The 15668-nt window shown below is 43.2% G+C and overlaps 1 protein-coding gene across 4 annotated transcripts in view; it reads right to left on the reverse strand.

Moving 5' to 3' along the window:
- Positions 1-15668, reverse strand: part of CDKL4 (cyclin dependent kinase like 4) — a 53319-nt gene that overhangs the window by 13020 nt on the left and 24631 nt on the right. For all 4 annotated transcript variants that reach the window (XM_040496583.1, XM_040496582.1, XM_040496584.1 and 1 more), the window contains 3 exons: positions 9198-9270; positions 2834-2924; positions 1508-1705 (listed from right to left, as the gene is read on the reverse strand). In XM_040496583.1, the coding sequence (XP_040352517.1) occupies positions 1508-1705; positions 2834-2924; positions 9198-9270 (362 nt within the window). The remainder of the gene's footprint in view (positions 1-1507; positions 1706-2833; positions 2925-9197; positions 9271-15668) is intronic.

The raw sequence follows: 15668 nt of genomic DNA on the forward strand, positions 1-15668 counted from the left end.
GTCTGTCTAATGATTGCATCAGGTAAATTTCCACACGCCTTTCAGGAAATCAGTCAGACAATATATACCTAAGGCATATACACACCTAAGGTGTGGCCTGTGGTGACATTCTCCCCCACAGTTTTCATGCTGTAGAATTCTCCGGACGGATGTGCTGGAACCAAACAGGGACGTGCATCAGACCAAACAGCAGTGGTCCCATCGCCCAGCAGCCAGACTGCCAGGAGAGCCTGCAGCAAGGAACATGCAAATGCCCATCTTGGGTGTGCATGTACCACTTTCCTTGCGTCCATGCTGCTGGTGTGAAAAGCCACAGCCCCCCTTCTGGCTGATGTCCTCTTCCACCTGCCACGGATGCTGACACGTGTGGAAGCTTGTGAAAGAGGCCCCTTGAGTCGCATTCCTATTGTGCACTTAACTGTTGTATGCCTTCGGGGCCAATCACGGAAGCTCCCTGAGCCTCAGTTTCCGCATGTGTAACATAGGCAAGATTAAAAATGTTACAATGTCCTTCATGGGTTGTTCTTTTTTTTTTAATTTTTTTTTAACGTTTATTTATTTTTGAGACAGAGAGAGACAGAGCATGAACGGGGGAGGGTCATAGAGAGAGGGAGACACAGAATCTGAAACAGGCTCCAGGCTCTGAGCGGTCAGCACAGAGCCCGACGCGGGGCTCGAACTCACGGACTGCGAGATCATGACCTGAGCCGAAGTCGGCCACTTAACCGACTGAGCCACCCAGGCGCCCCAGCATGGGTTGTTCTTAAGACTGGTAAAGATGATGTGTTTGAAAGTAATTCGTAAATCCTTGTTTTTTAATGTTTATTTATTTATTTTGAGAGGGAGAGAATGGGGGAGGGGCAGAGAGAGAGAGAGAAGGAGAGAGAGAATCCCAAGCAGGCTCCGTGCTGTCAGCACAGAGCCCGATGAGGGTCTCGATGTCATGAACTGTGAGATTATGACCTGTGCTGAAATCAAGAGTCAGATGCTTAACTGACTGAGCCACCCAGGCGCCCCAGTGATCCATAAATTCTTAACTGCTATATACAAAGGAGCAGAGTCAAGGAGTCGCAACAGAGACTGTAGAGCCTACAAAACCTAAAATATTTACCATCAGGCCCTTTACAGAAAAGTCTGCTGACCCCTGCTCTACAGTAAAGGGGGAAGACTCCTCTTTTACAGTGGGCAGAAATTACATTTGATCAAACCTCTCTTAGAGTAAGCTCTATGCGGATGACTCATATCCCCTATCTTAGCCTGATGTGGAAAGTAAGTGTGTGGTTTATTCCATGGCTAATTGGCTTGACTTGGAAAGGAATCTGAAAACTCCTCAGTGCGAGGAGTTATGGCTCCACATTGAGAAAATGGTTGGGCTTTGGCTACAACCCAGAACAAGCATCCTGAGCAGCACTCTGGAGGAGCAAGAAAGCTCTTGCTGCGCATTACAGGAATGTACCATTGCTATAACAATTTAGCAACTCTGTAAGCCATAACGTGCAACTCCTACCCAGTGTTCTGATGATCAGATACAGCTGGTCCACATCTGATCTTCCGGGCCACAGTGGCTGGCCTGTCAGAAGCTCTGCAAAAACGCAACCGGTAGCCCATATGTCTACTGAAGAGCCATACTGCGTGTCTCCCACAAGAAGTTCAGGAGCTCGGTACCATCTTGTAGCGACGTAATCAGTGTAGGCATCTCCTGGAACTGCAAATGCGTCAATCAGATCAGGTGGGTCACATTCTTGTAACACATGAACCACTCCCAAGAGCAGATCAGGCCTTCAGGCAAGCTTCAGTAACTCGGAGGCCACAGCACTCCTAACCGTTGATGCGGTGAGGCACTGATTGAGTAAATAGTTCCACTGTGCACTCGGTCAGTAAGTTCAACTCCCGGGGGTCCCTCAGCTAGTGAGCCTCTATATCATCCTCCACAGAGAGGCAGGTGGGAATGAGGATTTCTGTAGTGCAACTTCAGGTTGAAAACAACTTCCTAGTGCATTGTGAAGCCCCTTGTGTCTGGTCCTATCAGGATACTGATTATGGGCACACCCGCCTTCCAATGAGTTGTTGCAAATACAGGTTTTTTCTGTGGTGCAGTTCTAGATTCAGGGAGAAATAATGGTCTATTCCCCTTTCCCTTTGGTTACCCCCATCCCCACGACTGGGATGACTTCCCTTTTCTTAGCACTGTCTCTGAATCCTCTCCTTAATTTTCCATTTACTCTCCTAGTCTTACCAACTACATAGTTTTTCCCGACCTCTCTAGCACACAGGGAACCTTCTCCAGGGAAGGATCTGGACCCTCACTTTGGTACTTCTTTGCAAATCATTTTGTATTATTCTTTTGGTTCTTTTACTTCAATTATAAGTGCATGAAGAGCAGACATACATCTTATAATTCTTTTCCTCTTCTCTACAAGGCAAAGCACAAACATGTGACATCCAATAAATTCTAGTGGAGTGGAGCACAGTTGAAGTGCAAACCCATGTCCTGGCTAGAAGGTAAAAGTGAACTCTTCCTCTCTGAATAATAACAACATCACATTTAGCATACATTCAGTATCTAAAGTAAGATCTTATATCATTTCATAATCCTCTGCATTGGATGAGTCCATAAAAAATTGCTACTTATGGGGCACCCGGATGGTTCAGTCAGTTAAGCCTCTGACTCTTGATTTGGGCTCAGGTCATGAACTCACAGTTTGTGAGTTTGAGCCCTGCATCGGGCTCTGTGCTGACAGCACAGATCCTCTTTGGGATTCTCTCTCTTTCTCTCTCTCTCTCTCCCCCACCCTTGCCTCTCAAAATAAACTTAAAAAAAAATGCTACTTACTGAGAATTCGTGCAAACCCAAAGTCACAGATCTTGATTATTCCTTGCTTAGTTATTAGAATATTTTCAGGTTTTACATCTCTGTGAATACACTGTAAGATAACACTGGATCATTTCTCTGAGGCATCAAAACGACAAAGCATAAACATTAACTATTAGTTTAAATGATAAACACAGCCTATGAGATTCAAACAAATACGCTTTTCCTTCATTTTCCTAAAAGAACGTTAGTGGGCAAATTTCCACCTGTAAATCTTACCGTAACAAAAGAAAAAAGTCAAAATGCTGCTATATAAGTGAAGAAATTGACATCATAATTGTTAGATAGGAAAACTTTTTTTTTTTTCTTGGAGAAGGTGGTGTCACACAAGTATTTTTGCCACTTTTTACTGCACTCTACTTAAACCAGAAGAGGTGAAGCCCTAGATGAGATTAGACTCCATGTAGCTCTGATAACTCCTGCCAGCCAAGAATCACAATCTAGGTTGAATAAGTATTGCAGATTTGAGACACTGGGAAAAGATCTGAATGATAACAACAACAACAACAACAACAACAACAACCTCGCTTAAAATTGGCTTGTAATTAGAGTGACCATATTATTTGTTGCCTGAATCGGGACGTGTGAAAGGGGCTCTGTTAGTAACTATGCTAGGACAACAGAAACAAACCACAACTGTCCTGGGAAAGCTGAGATGTACGGTCACCTACTTCTGGAGAGACACTAAAGCCTTCGGTATCAGGGGATGAGAACCACTTATTCTTCCTCAGCACGAGCTAACCTGGAAGGATCAGCAGCTCTCCTGAGAGATGCCCACCCAGCACTGTCCGGGTTCCCGCTGGGAGAGCGGGACACCACCGTGAGGCGCTGTCACCTCCGACAGGCTCCCGCTATCCCTCTAGAGGTGGAGACCTTACAATTGGCTGCCTCACTGTAATGGCCTTGGATGGGGCAGGTGCCCCTCCCTGGATGTGCGAGGGCCAAGCTGGGGTAAGGATGAAGGCGGGCTGAGTGAGCCTCACTCATCGCTGTTCCAGAAATGGCTGTTCCATGTAATGGAGACCCTCTCGCCCAGAACACAAGTCGGGCCCTATTCTTCAGAACTTTATCTTTCTGTGCCTCCTTCCCGATAAAGCAAACAGCTAGAAATGATGTCCCTCTTCTTCTACAGCTCAGCCCTCATACAGAGCTCTGTCCTTTTCAGAGCACTTGCCCGCGAATTCATTCCCGCAACAATCTTGTGACTGCAGATGGCCACTGACAGGGTCTCTGGATTAAGCGTCACAATCATCCACTCCTTTTGCCTCACTTCTCTGCTGTGCTGTCAGTCCCTTTATATATTCCTACCAAAATAGCAATTTTGCAATAATTTTTCTTTGCTTCTATGATAGCTATCTGGGAAGAGAAAAACTGAGTCCTAAATTCATTCTAGGTCACAAAAATGGCAGTGGTAGTAGAAGCTGGTTCCTATTTGGTCTCAATTATTATCAATTGTCTCATAATTTATATGACTAACAGAAGAAATTTCTAGGTCCCTGTAAAGTCCTAAGGCCTTGCATATTAATTAAAAAAAATACATTGTTGTAATATAAACCAACACAGTTTTGACGTCCGACCTTTTAAGCAACACGTTTATGAAACTTGAATTAACGCTGAGTCGTACTCACAATAGTTGGTGATTTACTAGGAACAGGTTATGTCCCTTAAAAGAGTTTGTGTCATATTCTAAAACTTCTGGACTATGTGTGGCATTACCAAGCAAATGGGCTCACACTGACATTTGACTTTTGGCCTATTTAAATATGATTTTTGGATCTAATGCAAATCCATGTGAAATTTTTAGCAATTTATTTTCCAACCAAAAAATACAAAGGCAAAAACGAAGCACTGATATGTCCCAATGAAACAGAAAAATTATTGGTGTAGGTGCAGGTAAGAGAGACTACTATTAAGAGGAATAGGATGTTGAAGAAGAAAAAAGTAAAAATCCCTGGAACAGTAAGAAGTCCAGCACGGAGAAGGGGAGATGCTTAGGCAGACAGCATCCGCTTCCCCGCTGCAAAGCCACACTCAGTGCAAACTCAGCAGGCCTCTTGCAATCAGGTTACTTTCCACCAAAGAGCAAGAAACCTGCCTGTCAGTGTGACAGAAGCAGGTCCTTTCAGTAACTTGGGTTGCATATACGGCTTTTAGAAAACGTTGCTCTGGGGTGCCTGGGTGGCGCAGTCGGTTAGGCGTCCGACTTCAGCCAGGTCACGATCTCGCAGTCCGGGAGTTCGAGCCCCGCGTCAGGCTCTGGGCTGATGGCTCAGAGCCTGGAGCCTGTTTCCGATTCTGTGTCTCCCTCTCTCTCTCTGCCCTTCCCCCGTTCATGCTCTGTCTCTCTCTGTCCCCAAAATAAATAAACGTTGAAAAAAAAATTAAAAAAAAAAAAAAAAGAAAACGTTGCTCAAGTTGGGTCATTGTGGCTAATGTATAATCTCTTTTTTACTGGCTCACAAGCCAACAAGAAGAGGTATCCATGACCCCAATGTTAAGAATCATCTCCAGAAACTTCTACAAATTGCTTCTTATACAACCTGATCGAATAATGGTTTTCTATTCTTTTTTTTTTAAAAAAAGATTTTGTTTTTTAAGTAATCTCTATACCCAATGTGGGGCTTGAACTCATGACCTGAGATCCAAGAGTTACATGCTCCACTGGCTGAGCCAGCCAGATGCCCCTAAATAATAGTTTGTGGGGATGGGGCGCCTGGGTGGCGCAGTCGGTTAAGCGTCCGACTTCAGCCAGGTCACGATCTCGCGGTCCGGGAGTTCGAGCCCCGCGTCGGGCTCTGGGCTGATGGCTCAGAGCCTGGAGCCTGTTTCCGATTCTGTGTCTCCCTCTCTCTCTGCCCCTCCCCCATTCATGCTCTGTCTCTCTCTGTCCCAAAAATAAATAAACGTTGAAAAAAAAATTTAAAAAAAAATAATAGTTTGTGGGGCACATGGGTGGCTCAGTCTGGGAGCATCCAACTCTTGATTTGGGCTCGGGTTCTGATCTCATGGTTGAGATGAGTGTGCAGCCTGCTTGGGATTTTCTCTCTCTCTCTCTCTCTCTCTCTCTCTCTCTCTCTCCCTCCCTTTCTCTCTCAAAAAGTTTACTATTATTTGAGAAGATTGTTCTCTTTGAGCTTTAGAGATGGATACTGATACAGCAGTGAGGAAAGGGACCTCCTTCTTGACAATGAGAACGTTAACATTAACAAGATGATGATGGATGTTGCAGCCCCAAAGACACACGTCTTTGAAAGTCACTGTAGTTTTGTCATTTTGAGATGAAGTTCTTTTTGTCTATTATATCAAGTATATAAAAATCCATGCATTCATAATGATGCTCAATGGGTCACTTAGATAACTTATCCTGGCAATATTAAAGGGTAAGAAAGAACAAAATGAGTAGGTATTTTCTCGAGTCGAGTGCTTCTCCGAATTTATGTGCACATGAATCTCCTGGAGATCTTGTTAAAATGCAGATTCTGATTCAGTAGATCTAGGGTGGGCCTGATGTTCTGCATTCCTAAAGAGCTCCCAGGGGATCTCTGTGAAGCACACTTTGAGTAACAAGGCCTCAATCCCTTATAACTTTAACCTTCCTTGTCTGGGTTAGGATCACCACTCTGGGGATAATAAGGTAGTCATGGTCTTATATATGACCTAACTTGTTTCCTTTGCATGCATTTCAGTGATAAAATAAAAAGATACACAAAGGTTTACCAGTGCATAAAAAAATGAGATAAACAGAGTTCAAAAGTAATTCCTATGTTGGAGGAGGGAAGTTTGTCTGAAAAAAAATCCATTTTTAAATTTTTTTTTCAACATTTATTTATTTTTGGGACAGAGAGAGACAGAGCATGAACGGGGGAGGGGCAGAGAGAGAGGGAGACACAGAATCGGAAACAGGCTCCAGGCTCTGAGCCATCAGCCCAGAGCCTGACGCGGGGCTCGAACTCACGGACCGCGAGATCGTGACCCGGCTGAAGTCGGACGCTTAACCGACTGCGCCACCCAGGCGCCCCAAAAATATCCATTTTTAATAGAGGTCATAGATTGGGGTGCCTGGGTGGCTTCACTCGGTTAAGCACTTAACTCCTGATTTCAGCTCAGGTCATGGTCTCATAGTTCATGGGCTCAAGCTGTGCATCGGGCTCCGTGCTGACAGTGTTGAGCCTGTTTGGGAGTCTCTCTGTCCCTCTCTCTCTGCCCCTCCCCATTTGTGTTCTCTCTCTCTCTCTCTCTCAAGATAAGTAAATAAACATAAAAAAAATAAAAGTCAAAGATAATTGATTGGAGGTTTTAAAGCTTAAGATATAGAACATGTTGTTCCAAGCAGAGAAATGATGGCGGTTGCATTGAGTTATAATAATGTTTGGGTTTGTGAAATAGTAAGTCACAATCATGTAGGTAAGTTGATTGACTGACTGTGTAATACCTCTGATAGCATGTAATACCTCTGATAGCATGGATAGCAGAGATATGGTTTTGATTCAGCATCATCTTTAGTAAGTATTTAAAAGCACAGTTTGCATCATGAAGAACAGGCTTATGTATTTTGTGAACACTATCTCTCTATACTTTAAAAAAAATTTTTTTAATGTTTTTATTTATTTTGAAACAGAGAGAGACAGAGTGTGAGAGTGGGAGGCGCAGAGAGAGAGGGAGACACAGAATCCAAAGCAGGCTCCAGGCTCTGAGCTGTCACCACAGAGTCCGATGTGGGGCTCAAACTCACGGACTGTGAGATCATGACCTGAGTCGAAGTTGGACGTTTAACCGACTGAGCCACCCAGGCACACCTCTCTATACTTTATTAATACAAAATATAAGCTTCTGATTGATCCTAATGAACCCTTCATTAACTTTCTTACAACTAAAGGAAGCTTCCACTAAGTATTGAAATCCATTTCCATGATTTTGCATTCTTTTCCAGCGATCCTAGACAATGACAGACATTCTGCTGGCATTAAATTGACCATAAGGTAGTCTGTACCTTTGTGCAGGCACTGCCTCTGTCTAGGCACCAACTCAAAAGTTCTAGAGTTATTTTTTAAAAACTGTCATTATAGCAAGAGTCCCCAGAAGCCAACTTAAAGAAGCTCCCGCTGGCCCAAGATGGGACAATTTGAACATCAGAGAGAATGATGAAAGCAAAGGATTGAAAACACATCAATATATAAAACCCATAAATTTGTTTTTAAAAAACTTTTTTTTAAGGTTTCTTCATTTTTCAGAGACAGAGACAGAGTGTGAGCATGGGAGGGGCAGAGAGAGAGAGGGAGACACAGAATCTGAAACAGGCTCCAGACTTTGAGCTGTCCGCACAGAACCCGAGACGGGGCCTTCGCGAACTCACGGATGGCGAGATCATGACCTTAGCCGAAGTTGGATGCTTAACTGACTGAGCCACCCAGGTGCCCCTAAAACCCATAAATTTGAAATGATGCCTGCATTCCACCCCAAACCCTTCATTATTCACTCTTGGAGGTTGTTAACATAACAACTTATCACTATGAGCACTGACAAGTAAAGGAAATAATCACATCTTTTTCTGACGGTATTTTACAGTAGCCAGAGTCCATGAGGGTAGGTTGTTCTCCATAGAATTTGAATTAATATATGCAGAAGAAATAATAGATTTCAAAAGTCACCATCAAACTGTCTTCATAAGACCTCCAAGGGGGTTGATACATGCTCAAGTTTGAAAACTATGGGTGTAAAAAACTAATAATGAAAACATTTTAGAAAAAGGATAGAGGAAGGGAGACTGTTAGAGAATAAAAGACTCAAGAAACATAAAAACAAAATCAAACTGGGGCGCCTGGGTGGCTCAGTCGATTAAGCGGCCGACTTCAGCTCAGGTCATGATCTCACGGTTTGTGGGTTCGAGTCCCATTTTGGGTTCTGTGCTGACGGCTCAGAGCCCGGAGCCTGCTTCGGATTCTGTGTCTCCCTCTCTCTCTGCCCCTCCCCCGCTCACACTCTGTCTCTGTCTCTCAGAAATAAACATTAAAAAAAATTAAAGAAACAAAACAAAAACAAAATCAAATCAAGTACCATGGGGAGTTACACATCCTGCAAACTTATTTCAATTTAAATATGACCACAGGAATCATCAGCAGGATAGCAAAAGGAACAGCAAGTTTATACAAATTTTTAATTCATAAGGAATTAGTAGTCTGGTTCTTACAGAAATTGGGAAAAGAAGCCATGACTTGCTTTTCCCATGTTCTGTAGCTTTCCCTCCGTCTTTGGCTCTTTAAATAGATCATTGAGCTATTGAGAAGAAAAGAATAAATTGACAAATATATTAGAAAATGTGACTTACGTTATGTTTGTGACAGAAATTAAGAGCTTGAAGTGTTTGCCATAATATACTTTTGATCATTCCATCAGCAACTCTGGCGGGGAAAGAAAATTAAAAAGGAATTGAAAACTCCAAAGCTGAAGCGTCAGGGCCAAGAGCTGGGAACAGAAATGGAATGCATAGGGCTTGTCATGGCCAACAAACAGGGTGCAAAGGGTGTGTTGGAAATACATTTTCTTAATGTGTTAATGAAAACTCCTTTACTATATTTTCATTATAGATATACAATTTTCTTTTGTAATTTAAAAACTTTAGATCTGCAAAAATGATACAAGCTTATCACAAAAATCCAAACACTACAGACAAGCAAAAGAATACAAAGTGTTGACTCAAAACTTGCTACCCCAAAATAATTGCTGGGATGCACAGGCATCTGTGTTTCTTCAGGCATCTCTGTTCCTTTCCCTCTCTCTCTCTCTCCATTTACTTTTCATTTTTTTGTTTTTATTTTTCATTTTTTATTTTTATTTTTGAGAGGGAAAGGGCAGGGGAGGGGCAGAGAGAGAGGAAGACACAGAATCCTAAGCAGGCTCTGAGCTGTCGGCACAGAGCCTGACGCAGGGCTCCAACTCACGAACCGCGAGATCACGACCTGAGCTGAAGTTGGACGTTTAACGGACTGAGCCACCCAGGCGTCCCTGCATTTACTTTTTAACTTTAATTTTAAATATATGTGTTCGTATGGCTCAACATTTAAAGAGTATAAAAGCAAATCCGTGATAAAATCTCTCTCACACCTGGCTAGTCATACATTTCATCTTCTGCAACTCCCCCCACCTCTTTCAGAAACATTTTAATACATAGCGGCACAAATACTAATACGTTTACACCTATTTCATGGTCTCATTATACGGATGTGTCATAGTTTACTTACTTAGTTCCCACTGGTGAGCAATTAGGTTGACCCAATTTTATGCCTAGAAACAACATGTCAATGAACATCTGTAATCATCTTTTTAAGGTAAGTTCTAGAGGTGGGATTTCTAAAGCTAACGGTAGGCACAAGTTACATTTTGATTCTGCAGGTAGGACCTGTAGGAGGAAGGGCAAACTGGAAGACTGACTTCCGCGGGTTTGGTGGTAAACACTAACACGTGCTACAGTTGTTTTGTAAGTTTCGTGCACCCGGTAAGCAGGCAGGTCCCCTGCCAGGGGAAGCCAGGGAGAACACAGCCCCCAGGAGGATGGAAGGCTGGATGCTTCTTGTCCCTGCAGAGCCCTGGAAATACTGGAAGGTATTTTCCATTGCGGAAATGGGGATCTGGGTAACTTCCACTCCATCTGGGACGAGTCTACTTCGTGTAGCCATCTCTATAGATGATAGCAATTACATTCCCCGTAACTTTCTGCTGACATTTTGCCATTGCTCACATCACTGTCCCTCTGAAGACGTTTTCAGTTACATACTTCCAAACTACCTTCTCTAAGAAAGGTTAGACCCATTAACGCTCCCACCAAACATCTGTGCATCGAAGCCCCTGTCCCCTCATTGTCTTGCCGGTTTTGCAAATGTTATGTTTGCCAATCTGTGGTTAAAATAAAAAGCTCATTTTGGTTTTCATTTCCATTTTACTAATTACTAGTGACTTTTAATTTTCACATGATTATTGGACATTACATTTCTTCCTTTGTGTACTTCCTGTTCATGGCCTTTATGTCTTTTTTGACTGGTCTGTTTACTCTTTTTAAAATTGATTCATGAAGGGATGCCTGGGTGGCTCAGTCAGTTAAGCGTCCGACTTCGGCTCAGGTCATGATCTCATGGTTCATGGGTTTGAGCCCTGCAACGGGTTTTGTGCTGACAGCTCCGAGCCTGGATCCTGCTTCGGGTTCCATGTCTCCCTCTCTCTCTGCTCCTCCCCCATGCATGCTCTGTCTTTCTCTGTCTCTCAAAAATAAATAAAAACTTTAAAAAGTTTTTTTAAGTTGACTTATGAAGGCTCAACATACACTGGAGTCAGCATATGTGCCGCAAATATTTTTATCCGGGTGTTGTTTGTTTTTCAACCCTATTCATGGAGATGGGGGTTGCTGGTTGCATAGTTTCAAAAATCTGAAACACAAGATGTCTTTTGCTAAATGCCTACTGTAAAATTTTTTAATTAAAAAATTTAGGATTATCGAATATCCCAAACACACCTAGTCATTCAGCTTTAATATTTTATCATATTTGGAAATGTAAATCCTATGTTTAGATCAGTTTTTTAGAAGTTTCTATTTATTTTGAGAGACAGAGAGAGTGCATGTGGGGGAGGGGCAGAGAGAGAGGAAGAATCCCAAGTGGGATCCACCTGTCAGTGAGGAGCCCCGTGTGGGGCTCGAACTCACCAACTGTGAGATCGTGACCTGAAAAGAAACCAAGAGCCAGACGCTTAACTGACTGAGCCACCCAGGTGCCCCTAGATCACTTTTTAAAAACTAAACTCATCCTGCAGGTGTAGCTGGTCCACATAAGACATCACCGTGTGAAGCTGGGGCATATATGGAGAAGCAGCAAGTGTGTGGAGGTATTTTTCTAAGGGCAGTTTTCTGATCTCAGGTCACAATTATGGCGGCATGTTCTTGATATTCACAGGCTGACGGCAGCCCTTTGACTCCAGCTCTTCTAATTATTAAGTATTATTAATATTGTGAAAGCCCCTAATTCTCAGTATTAAATCCCTTTCCACCGGAAGTACCTAGAGCCATTTCTGTTTCCCACACTGAATTCTGATATAACTTGATCTTTTTCCCCTCTTTGCCCAGAGCCAAGCTGGAGACATTGCTTAAATGTTTTTGTAATAGAGTAGTAGAGCCATTTTTGAGCACTATGAGGCACGGTTCAAATCCCTGCTTCCAAGTTTTATAACCTTGGGCCAGTTATATGTGCCTTCAGTGTTCCTCATGTGTAAAAATGGAAGAGTGCCCTGCAAGTTTATTAAGAAGTCTATGCCCTAAGAGTCTGGGTTTTAGTATCTCCATAGGTTCAGGAAATGAGGGTCTGAGATCAGGTGAGGCCAGTAGGTGGGACTCAGATGCTATACAAAGACAAAAAGAGCCTCAAAAGACTAGCAACAGGCCCTGAGGTAAGAAAGAATGGGGAGTGTGGGAAAAGCAATAAGGAGGCCAGTGTGGCCAAAGCATGAGTGAAGAAGGTGAGGCTGGCAGAGGCCAAGTCATGGAGGGATTACAGATCTGGGTAGGTAGTTTGGATTTTCTGTGAATCTAAAGGAAAGTCATTGAAAGGACTCAAGAAGGCAAGTGGCATAATATGGAGAATGGATTTCTGGGGGCAAAGCAGATACAGGAAGGTTAATTAGGTGGCAAATTTAATAATGCTGGTGAGATCTGGTGAATCTGATTACAGTGGTGGTGGTGGAGGGAAGGGAGGTGGATTTCAGTCCTTGTGAGGGACCAGCAAGAGTAACACCGGACCCGATTCATGCAGAAATGGAATGCCAGGTGGGATCAAAGGACGGCTGGCAGAGGGGCTCAAGTCCTGGGATCGAGAAACAAGGTGGGGACTGGCAGGACCCAGGGTTCTAGCGTCGATAACATGGAATCAGGCATGAACTAATGCCATAGGGAAGTCCCGAGCTCTCACTGTGGAAGAGGAGTGTTTGTTTCATGGCATCTCACATCAAGTGTCATGGCGTGGCCCTAAACAGAATAGTCAGCTCAGATTCCAACAAGGCAGGTTCCATCACAAGCAACACAACATATATACAAAATACCAACTACAAACAAATACCACTGACCCTACAAAGAGAAGATAGTTATCAAAGAGAATACAGATTCACACAGTGCTCATTCCAGAAAGATAGAGAGTTGCAACATTATTCAGCCACAGGCAGCATTTCTCAAAGTGTTCTGAAGGGAAATAAAACCTTCTGAAGAAGTGAACTGACACTCAGTGTTTAAATATCATCCTCTGGGGGAGTGCAGAAATGGATATTGCAAGGAATAATGAAGGCCTCAGAGCAAAAACTAGACATCCTAGCTCAAGACTGTAATAAGGGTGGCGCCATCAGGGAATTCAGACTGGATTGCTCAGGGGACTTCTCTCTCTCTCTCTCTCTCTCTCTCTCTCTCTCTCTCGGTCACTCAGGGGAATCCTGATGCTCACATCAGAATGCAGCATCTTTGTTTTAATTTGTTATATAACTTAATATGGGAAAACCTGATTTCATTGTCAGGACCCGAGATGAAAGGAGTTCTTCTCGGTAAACCCTTGCTATCCTAGAATGAAAGCCAACCTAATTACTCTGGTCTACCAGCCCCTTCACACTGTCCTCCTCCCCTTCTGTCTCCTCCCACATTCCCACAGATACTCTGCCCCAGCCCCATCGGTTCCTGCCATTCCCTAAACATGCCTAGGCTTGTGACCCCCAGATCTTTGTGTTTATGGTCCATTCTCCTCCTTTCCCTAGGCATTCCCTGACTCCTTGTGCTTTCTTCCAATTCAAGGACTTTGTCTTGTCCCTTATTGTGGCTCCGAGGCCTAGAAAGGCACCTGGTATCCATTAGGTACTTGAATTAAGCTTGTTTCTCTGGCACTCTCGGAAATTTTATAAACTAACACTCCATAATAAATCCCTTTTTGCTTCAACTAGCTGGAGTGAATTATGTTGTTGAATCCTAACCTGCTCAGAATTCAATACCAGAAGTAGATATGGGCAAAAAGGATTGGGAATTGGGGATTGGCTATCTGATTTAATTAGGTCTGAAGGCAGGAGAACTTAATTACCATTAGTGACTGGAATAGATGGTAGATGGGCACCTAGTGATGAGATAATTGTTAAATCATCATCTGTGGTCATCTGGAAAAAGTGCCTTCTCAAGGCAGGGCTTTGGTGGACTGAATGTGATAGAATAATATGGGAAACGTAAATAATAAAAGAAGAGTGGGGTGTGCTGACTCTTTGTAACTTGATGAGAAATTTTTAAAGAGGTCACGTTTAGGGCTTTTATATCTTGGTTCAAGGCACAGTTAAGAAGCCAGAGTTTCAATGCTTGCCCTAAAAGAACCCCTTTTTACTTATGTCTATAGGGCTCACTTTGTGGACCCATAGGAATACTGTGAGATGACTGAAAAATCAGACAGTGAGAATAATCCTACAGGGTACTAAGTGACAACATAGATTTGACTTGTGTGAGTTTAATTAGTTTCTCGGTTAATTAACTGAGAAAGAGCTATCTAAGCCTCAAGAATTGAAATGTGACTCTTGGGAGTATTCATATTACTAAGAGCACCCCAGTTTCCCACCAAACATCCCGTGTCGTGCAAAGCAGTGGCCAGACTTGTATGATGAGGCTGATTTTGCCTTGACAAGAAGCCTCTAGTGTTCTCACTTGAGGCAGGTGCATGGTCTGGGGATGCCTCTTCTCAAGGCTCCTCCCCCCATCACCTCTCAAAGTCAGATTTCAGCATGTCCCAGGGGGCCTATTACAAAGTCAAACAGAGGAAAAGGGTTTGTGCAGCAAAAAAAGAACTATAAGGTGTTGCTAATTTACAGTGGTGAATGCATGTAAAAATGGATTTCACTGGTGTAGGACCAGACAGGAAGAATCATAATTTTAGACTGGGCTGATTATAACACTATGGGCAAACTTACTAGAGATTCTAGTTTCAACAGACTATCTGGAGCAGCTAGGAGTGGGTCTAGTTGATTGCTAAATTGGTTGATTGAAACCTAGACGAAATGGTTGTCTATGGCAATTGAAGTTGACTGCCAGAAATTAATTAGGAAAACGAGGAGGAGGAGATCCAAAGATCTGAGGAGATAGGAGTGTTGGAGAGGATTCTGCACATGCAACATGCTTATCTACCTCCCAACCGTGTCTCCTCAAAGTGTATAATGGTAGCACCAATTTATGCTCTTCTTCAAATACGTAGTATGGCTTTCAGTTTTCTATTTTGGTAAAGAAGCAGCCTACCAGACACTTCTACTAGGTTCTTCCTACCACAAGAGTTTTCATTCCTTGGGTCAGAGCCAACTGGCTCTTTTTCCATCTGTTAGTGTATCTATTTCAGCTACCCAGTTAGGAAATGGGGAAATAATCCCAAGGATGGATTTGTGGATGTGGTAGGATGATCATGAGATGGATTTGAGTCAAGATTTCATTTACTACCAGACCTAATGCTTAATGCTTCCCATCCCCCCAAAACTGATGAACCACAGTGGCTTTCAAAGTCACTGGGGACTGGTTTTACCTCAGAGCATTGTCCAGTAATTCCCAAAAGATAGGGTATTTCTCTTTTCCCAGTGCACAACTGTCCTGTAAATGGCGGCAGACTACTTTAGGGCAGGCTAAGGGGAAGAATTAAATACATATGTGTGATGTCATTGTAGGGCTATGCTTCAAGGACAGCCGTCTTCCCTTGGTTCACAAGGCCCTGGATCTGTGAATTGGCTACTGGGGTGACTCAAGTCAAGCTTCTAGTCCCCAGTT

This window comes from Herpailurus yagouaroundi, unplaced genomic scaffold, assembly GCF_014898765.1.
Source record: "Herpailurus yagouaroundi ecotype Mexico unplaced genomic scaffold, PumYag 188, whole genome shotgun sequence".
NCBI lineage: Eukaryota > Metazoa > Chordata > Mammalia > Carnivora > Felidae > Herpailurus > Herpailurus yagouaroundi.